At 49.2% G+C, this 19,326-nt stretch overlaps 1 protein-coding gene across 1 annotated transcript in view; it reads right to left on the bottom strand.

The window, feature by feature from the left end:
* Positions 1 to 3,584: 3,584 nt before the first annotated feature.
* MPP3 (MAGUK p55 scaffold protein 3) overlaps positions 3,585 to 19,326 on the bottom strand; it is a 79,422-nt gene continuing 63,680 nt past the window's right edge. The window contains exons 15-18 of the mRNA XM_088655079.1: positions 9,384 to 9,477; positions 7,865 to 7,973; positions 6,480 to 6,602; positions 3,585 to 5,109 (exon numbers count right to left, since the gene is read on the bottom strand). Of these exons, the coding sequence (XP_088511205.1) occupies positions 4,930 to 5,109; positions 6,480 to 6,602; positions 7,865 to 7,973; positions 9,384 to 9,477 (506 nt within the window). The 3' untranslated portion in view covers positions 3,585 to 4,929. The remainder of the gene's footprint in view (positions 5,110 to 6,479; positions 6,603 to 7,864; positions 7,974 to 9,383; positions 9,478 to 19,326) is intronic.

Here is a 19,326-nt window from a genome sequence, read left to right as displayed (position 1 = left end):
CGACTCTGGGGTTGCGCGCACATCTCGCATTATTGGCCGAGGGAGCCGGCGTATAGCTTCCAGGTCATGTGGCCAGCATGACAAAGCCACTTCTGGCAAACCAGAGCAGCACATGGAACCGCCGTTTACCTTCCCGCTGTAGCGGTTCCTATTTATCTACTTGCATTTTGACATACTTTCAAACTGCTAGGTTGGCAGGAGCTGGGACCAATCAACGGGAGCTCACCCCATCACAGGGATTCGAACCGCCGACCTTCTGATCAGCAAGCCCTAGGCTCAGTGGTTTAACCACAGCGCCACCTGGGTCCCTAGAAAAAATATATATGCACCTATTAAAGCTGTTTGCAAGTGGATAAGTAAAGTTTATTCCTAGGTGCCCACAGGCTGCCTTAGGTCAGTATGAACTGCGGCAATGTGTTATTCCCCATTCTACCAATAGCTCTGAGAGAAAATGTACCCAATCTTTCTCCTTTCCACCCCATTGCACCATGGATAAGAACTGAAAGCAAGGAGCGTTTGCGGATATTACTTGATCATCTGTCACCAGGTAGCTGTAATAATCATTTGTGTTTAAGCACGCAGGGCTGGAAACGCCTCATGCCACACACAGGAGTAGGCCTTTCTCATTAAGAGGTTCCTCACATGCGGTTTTTGTTCTCTGGCTTTTGCTTCCTTGCGCAAGACATGCACAGCCCGGTCTCACAGAATAAGCCGCCGTGGGGGGGGGGAATAAATGATGGCTTTCGCGGAATGCAGCCGAGATGCAGGAGGAAGTTGATAAGGCAACATCCGCTACGTAGCAGCATCTACCTAGTGGTGGAATAGGAGCATTTACATCAAACGCCAATCAAAGGAGGAAGAAGGGGTGGGGTGGGGAGAATAATATACTTCGGACATTCTTCAAACTAGAAACCGGGATTGAAATTCAGAGCAAACATTAGGGGAGTACATCCGAGAGATAGCACAAGTAAACAAAACTCCACAGCTCTCATCCAGACAGTGAAAAATAACCACATCTACCGAGTGTGCAAACCGAAGCTGAGACGATGGATTGTTCCACTTTTAACCACAAAGCGAATTATTTTTTCCCCAGCCTGGCTTTGCAAGGGTTAAGCCCACATCCCGCCTGATTGACTGGACATTCTAATGGAGGCGGGTCTGCTTGGAGTTTAAAAGGAGGGAGGAGCCGTTTTGTCCGTTGGAGAGCGCAAGGGAGTGGGAGCGTGGGTGGTTGCAGGGTCAGGGTAGCGTAGGGTTTAGATGAGGAATAAGCAAGTTCCATGTCACGTGTTTGACAGCAATAACCTATACACGCATGAATCTTTAAAGCAACCGTTATGAATTTGAGTTAATAAACTTTCATCTTTTATGTGCCAAGGAGAAATCGTCTTTCTTATTTCCAGCACGGTATCGAAACAGTATAGGTGGAGGCTCTCTAAAGGACAAAACTTCCCTCAAGAGTGGCGTCGATAGTTTGTGTCCTGGAGTAACACGGTATATAGGCTGAAGGTGGACGACCCGGTGTGTCACTAAGTTGCCTAAGCGGATAGGCAAGCTTTTAGAGTGAGGGATTTCAAGCTGAGGGAATCTCCTCACTGGAGACAAAGGGGGTTGGTCGCACAAACAGCCTTGAGTTTCATAAGATACCTGGCCACGTGTGTTGGAAGCAAACTCCACTTACTAATAAACCCAAGACTGAAGAGGGGTTTATAAATGACTAGTATCTTGAAGCCCGTTAAATTAACGGGTGCTAGAACATGCAATTCCCCCTGCCCATTCCCCCCTCTCCCCCTCCCTTCTTTTCTCCACCCACACGTGCCGGGACTCTCCTGGGCTGCCACCGGCTCTGCTCCTCTGTCGCTACTCCGCCTCCTCCTCCTCCGCTGCTGCGGTCCATGCCTAGGCATGGGAGGGGGGAAGATAGGGGCGGCCAGGGCCCTCTTTCCTTCCTGCCCTCCCCCTGGGCTCGAGCCTGCTTTTGCGAAGGGTTAGCGGGGAAGAATGAGCAGCATTCCTCCGCTGCCACCGGCTTCTTGCTGAACGCAGCGGAGGCACGGGGTAGCAGAGGAGATGCTTCACGGAGCAGGGAAAGAGGGGCGGGCGGCGGGCGGCTGCCACCCGCCCCTCCTTCCCTGCTCCCTGTCAAACATCTCCCCCCCCCGGCTGCTCTTCCTCCCCCCCCCCATGCGCTGTCCCCGCTTCTGTCTGCCTCTGACCCTGCACCGCGAGGGAAACGGTAGGCAGAGGGGTGGGGGGAGAGAGAGAGAGCGAGCGTGTGTGTGCGTGACGCCCGCTTGCTGCTGGTCGTCGGGGGGGGAAGCGTAGGAGAGAAAAAAGGGGGGGAAAGCAGCCTCCTTCTCCTCGTCTTTCCCAACCCACCTATAGCTGAGCCCGCCACACGCCGAGTGGGGGAGGGGTTGGGATGCGGCGATGGGGTGGGGGTGGGGAACGGCGGCGGCGGCGGGGACACGAATGTCCCGGCGGGGGGGGGGGAACGCGTGCTCGCGTCTCAATCCCTCACGGTCCCTTCCCCTCTTCCCCTCGCGCCATTAATCGGGAGGCGAGGCGCGGAACGGCAGTTTGGAGGGGAAGCCGTTGAGGGAGAGAGAACCAGTCTCTGCGTCCAGTCTCTGCGTCCAATCCCTGTGTCCGTGGGGCACATGCTCAGTAGCGCGGAAAACGGGACAGACGGAATGTGGATGCAGAGACACAGGGACTTTATTATATAGGATTCGAAGGGAAATAGGGAGGTGGATTTTGCCTCAGGATTCCCTAGGAGTTCCTTTAGTAAGTGAGAGAGAAGACGGGTTCCCTAGGTGCTCTTCTAATAATAGAGTAAGAGGGGCAACTGTCGCACCGTTTTAGCATTAGGCAGAAGGGATCTGTCGCAAGGATCATCTGAGCATCTGCCATGGAACTACCGCATGCTTCCTTCCCATGACCATGGGCCATGTTACTAGGTCGACACTCTGTTTATGCATGTCAGTGTCTTTACCATCTGCTCATATCAACTGAGATGGGTACTGTAGAGCATGCCACGATATCCCCTGCTGAAGACTGGCAACGGTGGATAAAGTCCCTTTCAAGGACACATATCTCTGCTACAGTTAACTGGTTCGTTGAGGAATGAACCACTGGTAAGTTTCCAAAAAAAACACCCTCCAAATGCAATTTTGAAATGGATGGGCTAAATCATTGGCCTTCAACTTGTGGGTCAGAAGCCACTACAGTGGCACCTTGGAAGTCGAACGGAATCCGTTCCGGAAGTCCGTTCGACTTCCAAAACGTTCGGAAACTGAGGCACGGCTTCCGATTTGCTGCAGGAAGCTCCTGCAGCCAATCAGGAGCCACGGAAGTGTCATGTGACAAAGACGTCAGACACTTGGGTTCCAAAGAACGTTTGCAAACCGGAACAGTCACTTTAGGGTTTGTGGCCTTCGGGAGCCAAAACGTTTCGACTCGCAAGGCGTTCAGGATCCAAGGTACGACTGTACTAGGTCACGCGGCACTACCACCATAAAAAATATGGTTAAAAATAATAATGAAGAAATAGCCCCCCCCCAATGCCTTGGATCTGAAAATGTTGAAGACCACTGGTCTAAATAATAAGTTTACTGAGAACTTGAGTTTTAAATGGAAAGTTCATGATAAAGGTTTTGGGTGACACACATTTTGGGTGACACACATTAACAGCCCCAGGAAGAGCTAGTGGAAAGTCTTCCTCTATAGGAATTATTATTACAAATAAATACACATGGAAATATTATTACACTGGAACATAAAATCTGCATGGATTTTTTTGGAGGGGTCAGGGGAGAAACGAAAACAAGCAAGAAACATACTGGGCAGTCTTCTGACTCCTCACACTTAAAAACGACTCCTAAAACTCCCTCTTCCAACAAACAACGCCAGCAAACACATACAATCCACAAAGCTGCCATGAAAACCCATATTCTGGGGACATCCCCGCATATAAACCTCCCTAGCCATTTGTTTATTTGGGATTTTACTTCTAAATAGTTGCTTTTTCCGGTTGGAAAGATGGAAGGTTTCCAGTGCTCCAAACACACTTCTTAGTCCATTATTTAGGGCAACTTGCAAATACAATAGGAGGGAGAAAAGCAATCCCCGATGGTCTTTGACTGCTCAAAATATAGTTAGCTATATTTAGGTTACGTAACGTGGTTCATTTTTCAGGCAGAAAGTTAAGAGCCTTGCTGATTTGCCCTGGGAGATTTCGCCTTTCACAAAAAAAGCACCAACTTTTGCCATCTGAATAAGAGCTCTCCCAGTTCTAGCCTGGTTAAGAAGTAAATAAATGAACGAATAAAAGTACCTTATTTTCTTACATGAACTTAACTCTGTCACTGAATTTATCTTTCCAAGATTGCAGTGATCAACAGAAAAACGAGCTTGTGTGTTCTAACATTTTTTGCAGTCTTTCCCTGGAACCACCACATACTGAGCCTTTTCCCCTTTTCCCTTTACACTGCATTTATACTTCTTTGTTCACCCTGTTATTGTTATTCTTGTCCTGAGCAGCCCCGCGATCTTCGTTACAGCACAGCCTAGAAATACTGCAAACAAACAAACAAATACAATTGCAAGTTTCCCAAAAGCTAAAGGCTTCTGTCCAGACACCTGGAATCTGACATGACTATTGTCCAGTGGCGTACAAAAAAAAAACCCCTCTGGGTTGTATCCTGTGGCGCTTTCCCATTCCATTGCAATGTTTTTTTCCTGTTGCATCAGAATCTGCTCCCACACAGAGGAAGGTTTCTCTTTGCTTGCATCCCAAGCAAACTGGCTGCTCCAGCAGAGTTAATTTTCTCCTACCCCTTTTGATCATCCGCATTATTTACAGCGCATTATCAAACAGGTATATCTCGTTCTCTTTCGTCCGTTCGTTCTTTGGCACAGCATAGCAGACTACAACCTGACCCAAGAGACTGGCACCCAGAAAGAGTCTGTATTCAGTTTCTCCAGTATGGTTTTCAGCTGACTGCAAGCACCCTGCAGATCCTCCTTCACCAGGACAGTGTCAATCAGGTGGCCGTACTGCTCTTCGATGAAGGCAGCCGAGCTCAGCATTTCTTGCTGCTCCTCATCCTGCAAATCAAAACAAAAGGGACAACATGAGGCGACGTAGCAGCCCCCACCAGCTCCGCCATCCCCCCTGCGCCCCAAACGACCAGAAGCCACAAGGTCCCCTGTCATCCAGAATCCCAACCCCCAACTCAAAGCGGCCACCATGCTGCACTACAGACTCCTTGTAGCACCCTAAAGAAACCCTACGGCATGCTATGCTATGGTTACCAGATGTCCCCCTCTCCCGGGGACAGTCCCCGGATTTACAAATCTGCCCCCGGACATAATCCGTCCCCGGATTTCTTTTAATGTCCCCAGATTTATATTTTAAGTGTTGTCGATTTGTTAGTAGGGAATGAATGTCGCGTGATTGGTTCAACGGCACAAGGCACATCGTATGGGGACTTCCGGCGAGGCAAAATGGCGGGCGCCAATCCAGCACACAAACAGTGCCATACCTGCTTGAGCTGCAAAGGAGAAGGCAGTGCTGTGTGTCATCAGCATTTTGATGATGCTGTGCTCCAAAATGCACAATGGCCACACTCAGCGATTTCACGGAGATGTTAACCGCATGGGCGCTAAATTCAGTCCCTGCTGTAATTCACGCTGGCAGATCCATGGGCCCAAACATCACCATCAAATCGCCATCCAAGTAGCAGCATAGTCGCTGCAAAAAAAGTCCCCACTTCTCCCGACTGAGACAGCCTCCCTGGAAGGATGCCCCCGTCGAGGGTGTCGAAAGCGCTGAGATGTAAAGGGAAATCAGCAGGGACACACTTCCACTGACCCCTCTCCTGACATAGGACATCACACGGAGCAAGCAAATCCATCTCGAGTGCCCAAGCCAGGCCTGAACCCCCAACTGAAATGGAAATGAAGTGTGTAGTTCAGGAGTCAGCAAACTTTTTCAGCAGGTCCACTGTCCCTAAGACCTTGTGGGGGGCTGGACTATATTTTGGAAGGGGGGAAAAAGAACGAATTCCTATGACCCAGAAATAACCCAGAGATACATTTTACATAAAAGCGCACATTCTGCACATGTAAAAACACCAGGCAGGCCCCACAAATAACCCAGAGATGCATTTTAAAATAAAAGGACACATTCTACTAATGTAAAAACATGTTGATTCCCGGACCATCCGTGGGCCGGATTTAGAAGGTGATTGGGCCGGATCCAGCCCCTGGGCCTTAGTTTGTCTACCCATGGTGTAGTTGATCTCTTACATGGTCTTGCAAAAGGGATCCCTGCTGGTAACAGATTGCAAAGTACCACACTTGGGGCGGGTGGGAGTAGAGTTTGCTTTGCGATCATTTTCAGCGGGGCAGAATCTGGAGTCGCCTTGCTGATGTGACTCATTTCTGCGAACTAGCCTTTCACGCAAAATACTTACAAGTGGGACGAAGATTTCATCCGTCAGGAGAGACGCTGGGGCGTTCTTTTTCTTTTCTGAGATGAGAGGCTTCACAAACACCACATACGGCTTGAACTCCGCCGTCCTCAAGTGCGTCACAGCCTAGGCAGGCAGGAATACAAAGGGAGAATCCCATTCACTAATCTGTAAATGCTGCACAGTAACTTAAAGCGAGAAATCAAAACTAGAGCTGGTATTTCCCGCCTCCCCCCCCCAACACATTTGGCAATTCACCCAATTTGGGATGGGCCCCTCAAGCTAACCCCCAAATAGGGGCAGCATGAATCACTTTGTCTGCTTAAGGAGGTAAAGGTAAAGGACCCCTGGGCGGTTAAGTCCAGTCAAAGGTGACTATGGGGTTACGGCGCTCATCTCGCTTTCAGGCCGAGGGAGCCGGCGTTTGTTCACAGACAGCTTTCCAGGTCATGTGGCCAGCATGACGGGACACCAGAGCGCAAGGAAACGCCATTTACCTTCCCACTGCAGCGGTACCTATTTATCTACTTGCACTGGCGTGCTTTCAAACTGCTAGGTTGGCAGGAGCTGGGACACAGCAATGGGAGCTCACCCTGTCGTGGGGATTCGAACCACCGACCTTCCAATTGGCAAGCCCAAGAGGCCGAGTTGTTTAGACCACAGCGCCACCCACATCCCCATGCTTTGCAATGGTCCTGGAAGCCTTATCCTTTTCACTGTGCAGTTAAACACTCTTTTGAAGCCACTGGCTCTGTCAGCAGTTTTAGGGGTTTAGGTGTAGCATCAGACTGCCTATCTGCCCCTGGAAAGACAGTATGATCCTATCTGGGGCAGACAAATCCACTGTTTCTATCCTCCACCAACAGCTCTGTCTTGTCTGCAGTAAACCAATTTGTCTGCACTCATCCCAAGGAGAGCGTCTTACAGCAGGGTTAGCTGACAAGGGACCCTCCCAATGTTAGGGACTACAACTCCCATCAGCCCCAGCCAGTGTGGCCAATGGACAAGGATGATGGAAGCTGTAGTCCAAAACATCTGAATAGCATCATAACGGCTCACCCTGGGTTACAGACTCTCTTAAATGAGAAAGGATCACACCCCCAGCCAATAATAAGGAGCTTCTATGGCAACAGCTAGAGGCCTCGATTTGGACAAACATATTTTGCTAGCCAGTCAGGGAAACAGTCCACCAAGTGGGTATTTGGTCTCAAAAAATCTTTTTCATATAATGGAGTGACTATAACCGAAACCGATCCATCGACACCCTAGCAGTGAATGAAAAGCTGGTGTGAAACCCATGTTCCTAAAGCTAAGGTGGAACTGAAACACAATTCTGGAAGATACAATTTTTCTAAAAAAATAAAATAACAATAATCGTGACAGTTTACCTCAGGCACGACATCCACAAGGCAAATTTTATTTCTGGACATGACCGACTGAATTGCCTCCAGGCTTGTCCCGTAGAGATTCTCTTTATACTCCCCATGCTCTACAAACCTGAAAACGTTTAGAGAATTAAATTGTGGAGCAGAATTCAAAGTATTCACCTCAGATGTCAAAGTAGCAGAACTGTACCATATGCTTATTACAGTACAACACTGTTTCCTCCAATAAAAAATAATAAAAAGTTGGCTACAGACAACGTGATTAAAAGGGATTACTGCTTTTGATCATTCTGGTGTCACCACCAGGAGAATAAAAGGCTAGAAATCTGAATCCCTTCCAGAGAGAGGCATTCAACCAGCTTCACAAAACAGGGATAATCCTATCTAGACACTTATTTCTGGGGCGGGAAAGTCCTCAAAGCTGTGGCTACCAGCATGAAGAACGAAATCCTACCATGTCAGAGGGGAAGTTTAATATTTAGTATTTTATTTGACATGGGAAGGAAGCATCAACCTTTTGTGTTGTTATAGGAATTCTAAGGTCTCAAATATATAAATTAAATGTTCATGAATGTACAAGGCAAACACATACATAAGCATATAAACCAGGTGTCTGAGGTAGTACAGGAGAGCAATCCTGAAGCCATTTTGACTCCCCCAGTGACCTCAAATATTCCTCTGCAGTGAGGAAGGAAATGGGAATGCCTCCCCATTGTCTCTTTGCTCACAAATCCTGTATCAAGGGCATATTTGTGTATGAATCTCTATGTGGGACAAGAAGCTACAGTTAGGACTGGATATGGAACAACTGATTGGTTCAAAATTGGGAAAGGAGTACGGCAAGGCTGTATATTGTCTCCCTGCTTATTTAACTTATATGCAGAAATCATCATGCGAAAGGCTGGACTAGATGAATCCCAAACCGGAATTAAGATTGCCGGAAGAAATATCAACAACCTCAGATATGCAGATGACACAACTTTTATGGCAGAAAGTGAGGAGGAATTAAATAACCTCTTAATGTCATCCTACTAAAATAGTCAGGAAGGACTTTTGAATGGTATGTGGCCTACTTACTGCTTGACTTAAACAAAATAATAGTGGAAAGAGTTGCTAGGTTTCTCCTTTCAAAGAGCCATGAAGGGGCTTTCTTAATTTAATTGTATTTTTGGCTTGCTTCTGGTCTATAGTTTATATGCGTACCATATATTTTAACTCTGTGCAAAGTTAGAAATTGTATAATTTTGTTCTGTTTTTGCTGGGTCTGTGACCATATAATAATATTTTTTTAAAAAAAAAAGCTGTTGTAGTTTTCTCATTCACTAAAGTCCCATATTAAGAAAATGTGTGCAGCTCAACAAAAAAAAATTCCCTGGGCAGTTTTTTTTTAAAGGAACCAAGAAGCTTCTATTAGCAAAGAGGATGGGAGCCTCTCTGCATATAAAACCGATTCTGGAGTCTTCCCCGGAAGAGACATGCTTTCATTTCCCCCCCAACAAAAGCACAAGACATCAAGGCCTACTTGTTATGCTGCACATCCGTCTCAAACGACTGCTTGGAAACAAAATTGTACTCCACACCTTCCTTTTCGTGGCTCTTCTTCGACCTTGTGGTATCTGGGGTGGGGAGAGAGAGAGAGAAGAAGCCAAGAATCAGACCATATCAACATGACAAATGTGGCATCGCTATTTGCAAAGGAGAATTTGTTCTGGGTGGCAAAGGAAGGACCAATCCTCAAGGGTTAAGAACATAAGCCAATGGCCCATCCAGTCCAACTTCCTGTTATTGCAGTGGTCAACCAGTTGCTTGTGGGAAGCCTGAAAGGAGGGCCCAAGCTCAGGAGCTCTGTTGCCTTCTGTGGGTTGCCAGCAACTGAAGACAGGTGAACTAATGCCAGTGTACTGGAAGAAGCAAAGATCACCAGTGTCGAACCAATGATTCTTCAACATCAACTATGTTGGACTGGTCATGTTGTGCGGATGCCTGATGATCGTCTTCCAAAGCAACTACTCTATTCCAAACTTAAAAACGGAAAGCATAATGCTTGTGGTCAACAAAAGAGGTTTAAAGACTGTCTCAAAGGCAAATCTAAAAAAATGTAGTATAAACAACAACAACTGGGAAACACTGGCCTGCGAGCTCTCCAGTTGGAGAACAGCCTTTACCAAAGGTGTCATAGGCTTTAAAGATGCTTGAACTTAGGACGCAAGGGAGAAATGTGCTAAGAGGAAGGCACGCTTGGCAAATCCACACCGTGATTGACTCCCACCTGGAAACTGATGTCCCCACTGTGGAAGGACGTGTGGATCCAGAATTGGCCTCCACAGTCACTTATGGACCCACTGTTAAAACCGTGTTTATGGAAGACAATCTTACTCGGCTACGAGTGATTGCCAAAGAAGAAGATTCAGAAGCATTACTGGGGAGGCAGGGCAGAGCCCTCATGGCTAGTACCCATCAATAGCTTTCTCCTCCTGGAATTTGTCCAGTCCTCTTTTACAGGTATAGCCATACAAGCTGGTGACCATCACTGCCTCCTGAGGGAGCAGGTCCCACAGAATAATAATAATAATAATAATAATAATAATAATAATAATTTATTATTTATACCCCGCCCATCTGGCAGGGTTCCCCCAGCCACTCTGGGCGGCTTCCAACAAAACACTAAAATACAGAAATCCATCAAACATTAAAAGCTTCCCTAAACAGGGCTGCCTTGAGATGCCTTCTAAGGGTCTGGTAATTGTTGTTCTCTTTGACCTCTAGTGGGAGGGCATTCCACAGGGTGGGTGCCACTACCGAGAAGGCCCTCTGCCTGGTTCCCTGCAACTTGGCTTCTCGCAATGAGGGAACCGCCAGAAGGCCCTCGGTGCTGGACCTCAGTGTCCGGGCAGAACGATGGGGGTGGAGACGCTCCTTCAGGTATACTGGACCGAGGCCGTTTAGGGAAGCTGCATGAAGCTGTACTTTTTTATCTTTCGTCTGTCCTGGACTGTCCAATGTTCAGCTTGCTAAGGTGGCACTGAAAGAGACAAGTTAAAACTTTGGCCCTGACACACAGGAAGGACAAGGACATAGCCTGAGTGCCTCGCTTGTAGTTCTATAAATCATTTAATGCAGGCATGTCAAACCTGCGGCCCTCCAGATGTTTTGGCCTACAACTCCCATGATCCCTAGCTAGCAGGACCAGTGGTTGGGGAAGATGGGAATTGTAGTCCAAAACATCAACACGAATCGAAGTTATGAATATTGCAGTTGTTGGATAAGAGATTATTATTTTGACCGGAATGTAAGTGAAATTATTAAGATGCTGGAACGCAGAAATAAAGAAAACCATCGGGCCATCTATTCTAGCATGTGGGGGGCCACCTAAATGATATAATTCGGTATTTGAATGATCGGTATTAGTAATTGTATTATAATTTGGTATTGTTATAGTGAGGCTATTATTGGATTGTAATTGAAAATTAATAAAAAATATTATAATAATTAAAAAAATCTTTGGCCCCGAGTGACTTGTGACAGAGCAGTGGTGGAGCCTCCATAGACCCAGCCTCTGAGAAACCTATGTTCTACTCGTCTGTTGGCTACGAGAAAGCAAGAGCAATAATCCGCCAACAAGTTTGGGATGTGGAACTGCAATGCCATGTGAGCGAGATGAATAAACATCCAACCATAAAAGATAATGGGAGAGGATTTTCCCCAGCAAAGTATTTGTCAAAATCACAAATACCTAAATACAGACGGGCATTTACCCTTGTTAGACTTAATGTGCTGCCATCTGCTTTACTGCAGGGAAGATTCGCAGGTAAACCATATGTGGAACGAGTCTGTCCCTGCGGTATGTCGGAGGTAGAAACTGCCTCCCACGTTTTATTACGCTGCCCTTTCTACAGTGACATACGCCGGGTTTTCATTTCTCCTGTTATACAAAATTTCTCAAATGAATCCGAATCCCAATGCCTAAAATTCCTTGTAGAAGATAAGGACCCTGAGATTACGATAAAAGTAGCCAAATTTTGTGCAACTGCCATAAAACTCAGGGAACAAGCAGTGTCACCACAATGATCAAGGCCCCCCAACGGCAATTTTAGGCTCTATTTTAGCGACCCAGTTTTAATTTACATATTCTAAATGCTCAACATCAAAAAAAACAAGATCATGGCCACTGGTCCCATCACCTCCTGGCAAATAGAAGGGGAAGAAATGGAGGCAGTGAGAGATTTTACTTTCTTGGGCTCCTTGATCACTGCAGATGGTGACAGCAGTCACGAAATTAAAAGACGCCTGCTTCTTGGGAGAAAAGCAATGACAAACCTAGACAGCATCTTAAAAAGCAGAGACATCACTTTGCCTACAAAGGTCCGTATAGTTAAAGCTATGGTTTTCCCAGTAGTGATGTATGGAAGTGAGAGCTGGACCATAGAGAAGGCTGGTCGCCGAAGAATTGATGCTTTTGAATTATGGTGCTGGAGGAGACTCTTGAGAGTCCCATGGACTGCAAGAAGATCAAACCTATCCATTCTGAAGGAAATCAGCCCTGAATGCTCACTGGAAGGACAGATCGTGAAGCTGAGGCTCCAATACTTTGGCCACCTCATGAGAAGAGAAGAATCCTTGGAAAAGACCCTGATGTTGGGAAAGATGGAGGGCACAAGGAGAAGGGGACGACAGAGGACGAGATGGTTGGACAGTGTTCTCGAAGCTACGAACATGAGTTTGACCAAACTGCGGGAGGCAGTGCAAGACAGGAGTGCCTGGCGTGCTATGGTCCATGGGGTCACGAAGAGTCGGACACGACTAAACGACTAAACAACAACAGCAAAATGCTGTAATATATACACGTGTACCATCCCTGCCGTGTAAATTTTAATGCTACACCATTGAGTTTTATGATTTTTTATTCTGTATGTGAGCTGGTCTGTGACCGTAGATAAAATTGAATTGAATTGAATACTTGTCTGTTTTTCTCCGCAATGGGTAGGCATGTTGTCCATTTATGGCACTAGCAGCCAACATGATGCATGCCACAGGTTTCAGTCTACAGCTTCTATCAAACCTGGCCATCGCGGCCAATGGAGGCCATATCAGGCAATGTCCTTCCACCCAAAACTGAAGCCCTCAACCCAGCTCCCACCCACCCTACACGTCCCTCAAAAACAATCACCGCTGCACCATCCCCAGAGTTGACATGCCGTGTTCTAAATTCAGGCGCCAGGTCCCCCAACCCTGGTTTAAAGTACCATTTGTGCCATCATGCATTTGAAATCATCAAGACTCGCCACCCCCCACCCACCGCCTGCCCGCTGATAATTGCTATTTTAAAAACTCAGTCATTTTGTTTTTAACCAAAAAAAATAAATGCTCAGGAGAAAAAGGGAGGGTGTTTGTGCCTTGAATAGCTCCTTCTGCTCCAAACTAGTAGAATTTGTTCCTTCCCAATCTTCATCCTCGAGAGATGAATACTGAAATATACTCGGAGTCAAGAGTGAATTTCATGCTCTTTATTCAGCTCATAGTCATCAAGGAGGAGAAGAGAAGACGAATGGCTCTTTTCCCAAAACCATCTGCTTATATACATTATTTACACAATGGGCCTTGCGTGATTGGCTACTTCAGGGCTACACCTGTGGGCCAATTATATTGTGGATTGACTTTTGCCTGCAGCCTGATTGGCTGCTCCTACAGGCCAATCAGGTAGCAGATTCACTTCTGCCAGCCGCCTGATTGGCTGCTCCAGCAGGCCAATCAGGTTGCGGATTCACTTCCACCTGGAGTTGGATTGGGTAGCTCCCGCTGATTCTGAATCCTATTGTTCTAGGATTCAGCTCAGTACATAACACCCCTCCCCTCTAAGTTCCAGTCCTGCCCGGGAAGTTGCATTCGTAGTCCCCAAGGTCTGCTGGCCGCCTCCGTGTGCGTTGTGGCCTGGGGTGTTCCTTGGTCAGGGGTTCTGGTTCTGGCTCGTGTTCCGAGGCTGCTGGCTGTGCCGGGGCTGTCTGGTCTGGCGCCACTGAACCACTAGGTTGTAGCTCTGGTTCCGGTGTCCTTCCAGCCTCGGGGCGCCCCTCTGTGCCTACTGCTTCTGCTTCCTCTGCCCACCCCTCTCGCTCTACAGGCCTCACTGCCCTGCTGTCCCCTTGGGACCCCTCTGTCCCGCTCTCCTCCCGGGTTCCTCCTGGGAATCGTCGCCGTATCTGGTCGCAGTGGCGGCGCCAACATTGCCCCCCTTCCGTTAGTACCTCGTACGACACGGGACCGGTCACCTTGGTGACTGTGGCGGGTACCCATGCTGGGCCTGCCCCAAAATTCTTTGCATACACTGGGTCCTGGGCCACAAATGTCCGGGGGTTCCTGCCTTTCCCCACCACTACCTCATCCTGAGCTCTGTCGGGGTGAAGTCGGTCCAGTCTAGTTGCAAGGCGCCGGCCCATTAGTAATTCAGCTGGGCTCCGGCCCGTCGTTGTGCTTGGGGTGCTGTGCTGTGCTAGAAGAAATGCGGCAAGGCGGTATTCCCAGTCCCCTTGTGTCATGCGGCGGAGGCTGTCCTTGGTGGTCCGCACCATGCGCTCCGCTTGGCCATTGGTGGCAGGGTGGAATGGTGCTGAGCGGATGTGGCGGATGGCGTTCTGCGCTGTGAAGGTCTGGAACTCCTCTGACGTGAATGCGGTTCCATTGTCCGAGACGAGGGTGTCAGGGAGCCCGTGGGTCGCAAACAGCTTACGTAGTACCCGGATGGCTGCCGCCGTAGAAGTGGATGGTACCAGTGCGACCTCCAGCCATTTGGTGTAGGAATCCACCACTATGAAGAATGTTTTTCCCTGGAAGGGGCCAGCGAAGTCCACGTGCAAGCGTGACCATGGATGTCGGGCGGACTCCCAGGGCTGGACTGGGGCCCTTGGGGGATCCGGGCGGGATTCTTGGCAGGTCTTGCAGTGTTGGACCCAGGCCTCTATCTCTCTGTCAATCCCCGGCCACCACACATAACTCCTGGCAAGGGCCTTCATCCTCACTACCCCTGGGTGTGTCTCGTGTAGGGCTGTGAGGACCCTTTTGCGGAGGGGCTGGGGAACAACAACCCTGCTTCCCCATAACAGGCACCCCTTGTGGGCCGACAGTTCATGTTTGCGGTTTGTGTAGCCAGCGAATTCTGGCCCGGGGCTGCTGCTGGGCCATCCTCGCCACACCCAGTCCAGGACCCGGGAGATGACCCTATCTTTTGTGGAATGGTGCGCAACTTCTTGTGCCTGAATGGGTCGGTCGGGAAGCAGCTCCAGGGTCATAACCTCTTGCGCAGGCGCTGGGTCGGGGCCTGTTTCTGGTAGTGGTAGCCTGCTGAGGGCGTCTGCGTGGCCCATCGCCTTCCCAGGGCGGTGGATTAGTGCATACTGGTAGCCGGCAAGGAAAATTGACCACCTGAGGACACGTGGAGACAACACTTGGGGGGTCTGCTTCTCAGGGGCAAACAGGCCAAGCAACGGCTTGTGGTCAGTCACTATGGTAAAGGGCCGCCCGTACAAGAAATCATGGAATTTTTTTACGCCCTTCACGATTGCCAGACCCTCCTTGTCAATCTGTGAGTAGTTTCGTTCGGCTGCAGCAAGCGTCTGGGAGAAGTATGCCACCGGCACCTCTCTTCCATCCGGGAGTTGGTGTCCCAGGACAGCGCCGATGCCATAGGGAGAGGCGTCGCATGCCAGCACCACTGGCAGCCTCTCGTCGAAGTGTGCCAAGACCGAGTTCGAGACGAGCAAGTCCTTGACTGCCTGGAATGCGGCCCTTTGTCGCTGGCCCCACACCCAAGGGGCCCTTTTATCTAGGAGTCTGTGTAGGGGCTCCGCTACCGCTGCCTTATGGGGAAGGAAGGCATGGTAAAAGTTCAATAGTCCCAAGAATGACTGAAGTTCGGGCTTGCTCTTGGGCGCTGGGGCCTCACAAATGGCCCGTACCTTGTCACCGGTTGGATGGACCCCTTCTGCGTCCACCTTAAATCCCAGAAAGTCCACCTGCGGCACTCCCAGTAAACACTTTTCCCGCTTCACCTTGAGGCCCGCCGTCTGGAAACGGTGCAGGACGGAGCGGAGGCGGTCCTCAAATTCCTCTGGTGTGGGCCCGGCGATCAGTACATCATCGAAGAAGGGGGTGACACCAGGAATCCCTTTAAGGAGAGAGTCCATTAGATTCTGGAATATGCCTGGTGCCACGCTAACGCCAAATTGCAGCCGCTTTACTCTGAATGCCCCTCTGTGCGTCACAATCGTCTGAGCCTCTGCTGTGGCTTCGTCCACAGGCAACTGTTGATACGCTTGGGCCAAGTCCAGTTTGCCAAAGATTTTTGACCCAGCCAGGGTGGCGAGGACATGGCTGACCACTGGCACTGGGTATGCATGGGCCGTGAGAGCCTTGTTTATGGTGCATTTGTAGTCTGCACAGATGCGGACCGAACCGTTAGGCTTGACGGGTGTGACAATTGGAGTTTCCCAGGGGGCGTTGGGCACCGGCTCCAGCACTCCTTGCTCCACGAGCCGGTCCAATTCCTCGTCTATGCGGGGTTTCAGGGCAAACGGGACCCGGCGGGCCTTGTGCCTGATGGGTCGTACAGCGGGGTCTAGCTGTAGGGCAATGGGGGGTCCTGTATATCGTCCCAATGCCCCATCGAAAACCCCTGGAAACTCTTTGCATATGGCGTCCACGTCCACTTGTAAGCTAGTGCGGTTCACCCCGGTAACGGCTAGCCCCAGAGGTCCAAACCATGCCAGTCCCAGTAAGCTAACGTAGGGGCCCTTAACTACCAGCAAGTCCAATTGTTGCTTTCGCCCTCGATATTGCACCCTGAAGGTCCCCACCCCCATAGTAGGGACCTTACGTTTCTGGAAGTCCCGGAGGGTGAATGGGGCCGGCCTTAGTTTGGGACCCCCATTAGGGCACAGTTCCCTTAATGTTCGGGCCGAGATTATGGATAGAGTTGAACCCGTGTCCAGCTCCATGCGGCATGGGGCTCCCTCTATCTGTACCTCTATATAAATTTTCTCTGTGCTGGGATGGGGCAACTGGAATACCTGGTAGTCCGTGATCTCCGTCGAGTTGCCTTGGTGCATGGTGCCGTGTGACCTGGGGCTCCTGGGTCGGTCATCTGATGCTTGTCGACGGGTGAGTCGAGCCCGACACACCCGGGCGATGTGTCCCAATTTTCTGCACTGCCTGCACTCTGCGTTGCGGAAACGACAGGTCCTCCTCTCGTGGTTCTCCCCGCAGCTTGCACAGTTCCCTCCTTCTCGTCGAGGCTGCTGTGGTGTGTGTGCTGCTTGAGTGCGCCGCTGTACTCGGTGTACTTCCTCCCTGTCAGATTCGGATTCGTCGGTGAGGTCTTCGTGGTAGACCCTCGGTTGGGATGGCGGGGCCGGTCGTGCCTCTTGCGTTGACCTCTCGGCGGCTTCGGTTGCCAGGGCTTCCTCCAGAGCAATCTGGAACGTGAGGTCTTTTTTGGCGTAGAGGCGTCGTTGCAACATCTCGTCCCTCAGGCCACCGACGAGGCGGTCACGAAGCATGTTCTCCAATTCTGAGAAGTTGCATAACCGGGCGGCTTGGCGGAGGGAGGTCACAAACCCAGTTATGGTTTCCCCCGGGGCTTGCCGTTTTGCGTAGAAGGCATTTCGGCAAGCTACCACCGAGGGCTGTGGTGAGAAGTGCTCCTTCAGCCGTTCCATTATTGTTTTGTAAGAGACGGTAGCGACATCTCTAGGTGCAAGGAGAGCCCGGGCGATTTCAAACGTCTCCTCTCCACAGACGCTGAAGAATGTCGCCCTCTTCATGGCATCGTTGGTGACTTCTTTCGCTTGCAGGAGGAAGTTGAAACGGGCGGCGTACCCTTCCCAGTCTCCTGATGCTGGTTTGAATGGCAAGAAGCTGCTGTCGGTTGCCATTCTGGGTTCCTTGGGTCCTGGAGCTGAAGCCTGGATGCACGGTGCGATGCAGCGGTGCAGCAGGTGGCAGTGCTGCGGTGCAGTGCGTGGTGGCGGTCAGCTCAGCAGGATCCCACCTTCGTCGCCAGTGAAATATACTGGGAGTCAAGAGTGAATTTCATGCTCTTTATTCAGCTCATAGTCATCAAGGAGGAGAAGAGAAGACGAATGGCTCTTTTCCCAAAACCATCTGCTTATATACATTATTTACACAATGGGCCTTGCGTGATTGGCTACTTCAGGGCTACACCTGTGGGCCAATTATATTGTGGATTGACTTTTGCCTGCAGCCTGATTGGCTGCTCCTACAGGCCAATCAGGTAGCAGATTCACTTCTGCCAGCCGCCTGATTGGCTGCTCCAGCAGGCCAATCAGGTTGCGGATTCACTTCCACCTGGAGTTGGATTGGGTAGCTCCCGCTGATTCTGAATCCTATTGTTCTAGGATTCAGCTCAGTACATAACAAATACATAGCGTATTTTTCCGTGAATAAGACTAGGGTTTTTTCCCTTTAAAAATGCTGTTGACAGGCTGGCGGGCAACCGAATGGTGAGCGGTCTGTTGAATAGTGGTTGGTGGCGGCGATCAGTAAGGCGGGTCAGCGATTTTCGACAAACCCCCTCCCACCCAAGTTCAAAAACAATTCCCTCCCCAAAAAGCTCAACAACTCTGGGCCATCTCCTTCCATTTTCTTAAATCTGAGTCCCCCAAAATAGGGGGGCGTCTTATACATGGGGGCGTCTTATAGACAGGAAAATATGGTATGTGACAACATCATAGCATAGGGTCCCTGGTAGTGCAAGAGAGGAGAGGTATCTCTCTCTCTCTCTCTCTCTCTCTCTGTGTGTGTGTGTGTGTACATTTCCCCCAGGCATCTTTGTTTTAGTTTAACTGGTGTTTTTTTTTGGGGGGGGAGTGGGGTTTAAGGCCAAAAAGCAGCATAGAAAGAAAAAACCTGAAGCCTTTCATTTATTAATTCTAGGTGCTGAAATCCCAAGGGAGCAGAAAATACTATTTATATATGCAACTACGGCTGCACGGATGTTATTGGCCCAGAGATGGAAAGAAGATAAAGTCCCGACCAGAGAAGAATGGCAGATTAAGTTGACGGATTCTGCCGAAATGGCGAAAACGACCGAAAGAATCATAAATCAGGAAGGCCAAATTTTTAACAAGGAATGGGGAAAATTTATAATTTATCTTAAAAATCGTTGTAAACAGTTAACATCATTAGTAGGATTGGAATAACACTTGTAGTTTAATGGTGAATTTTGGACATAATGGAGATGTAAAAGATTTGGATTATTATAAAAGATGCAGGAGGAAATTATTAACAACAGGACCCACAAAGGGGAGGGAGGAAGCCCAGGAAATTCTTTGGAATCTTGTTTTTAAGTTGTATGTTGGATATGTGATTGTAAAACTTTAATTTGAAAAAGCAAATAAATAAATTTATTTTAAAAAAAATAAAAGCAGCATGGAAATGCCAAAATGAAGACAGAT

The sequence above is a fragment of the Zootoca vivipara genome, chromosome 12, assembly GCF_965207765.1.
Source record: "Zootoca vivipara chromosome 12, rZooViv2.hap1.1, whole genome shotgun sequence".
Lineage (NCBI taxonomy): Eukaryota > Metazoa > Chordata > Lepidosauria > Squamata > Lacertidae > Zootoca > Zootoca vivipara.
Note: the sequence above shows the minus strand (reverse complement) of the source record. Positions and strands in the feature narration are given on the sequence as shown.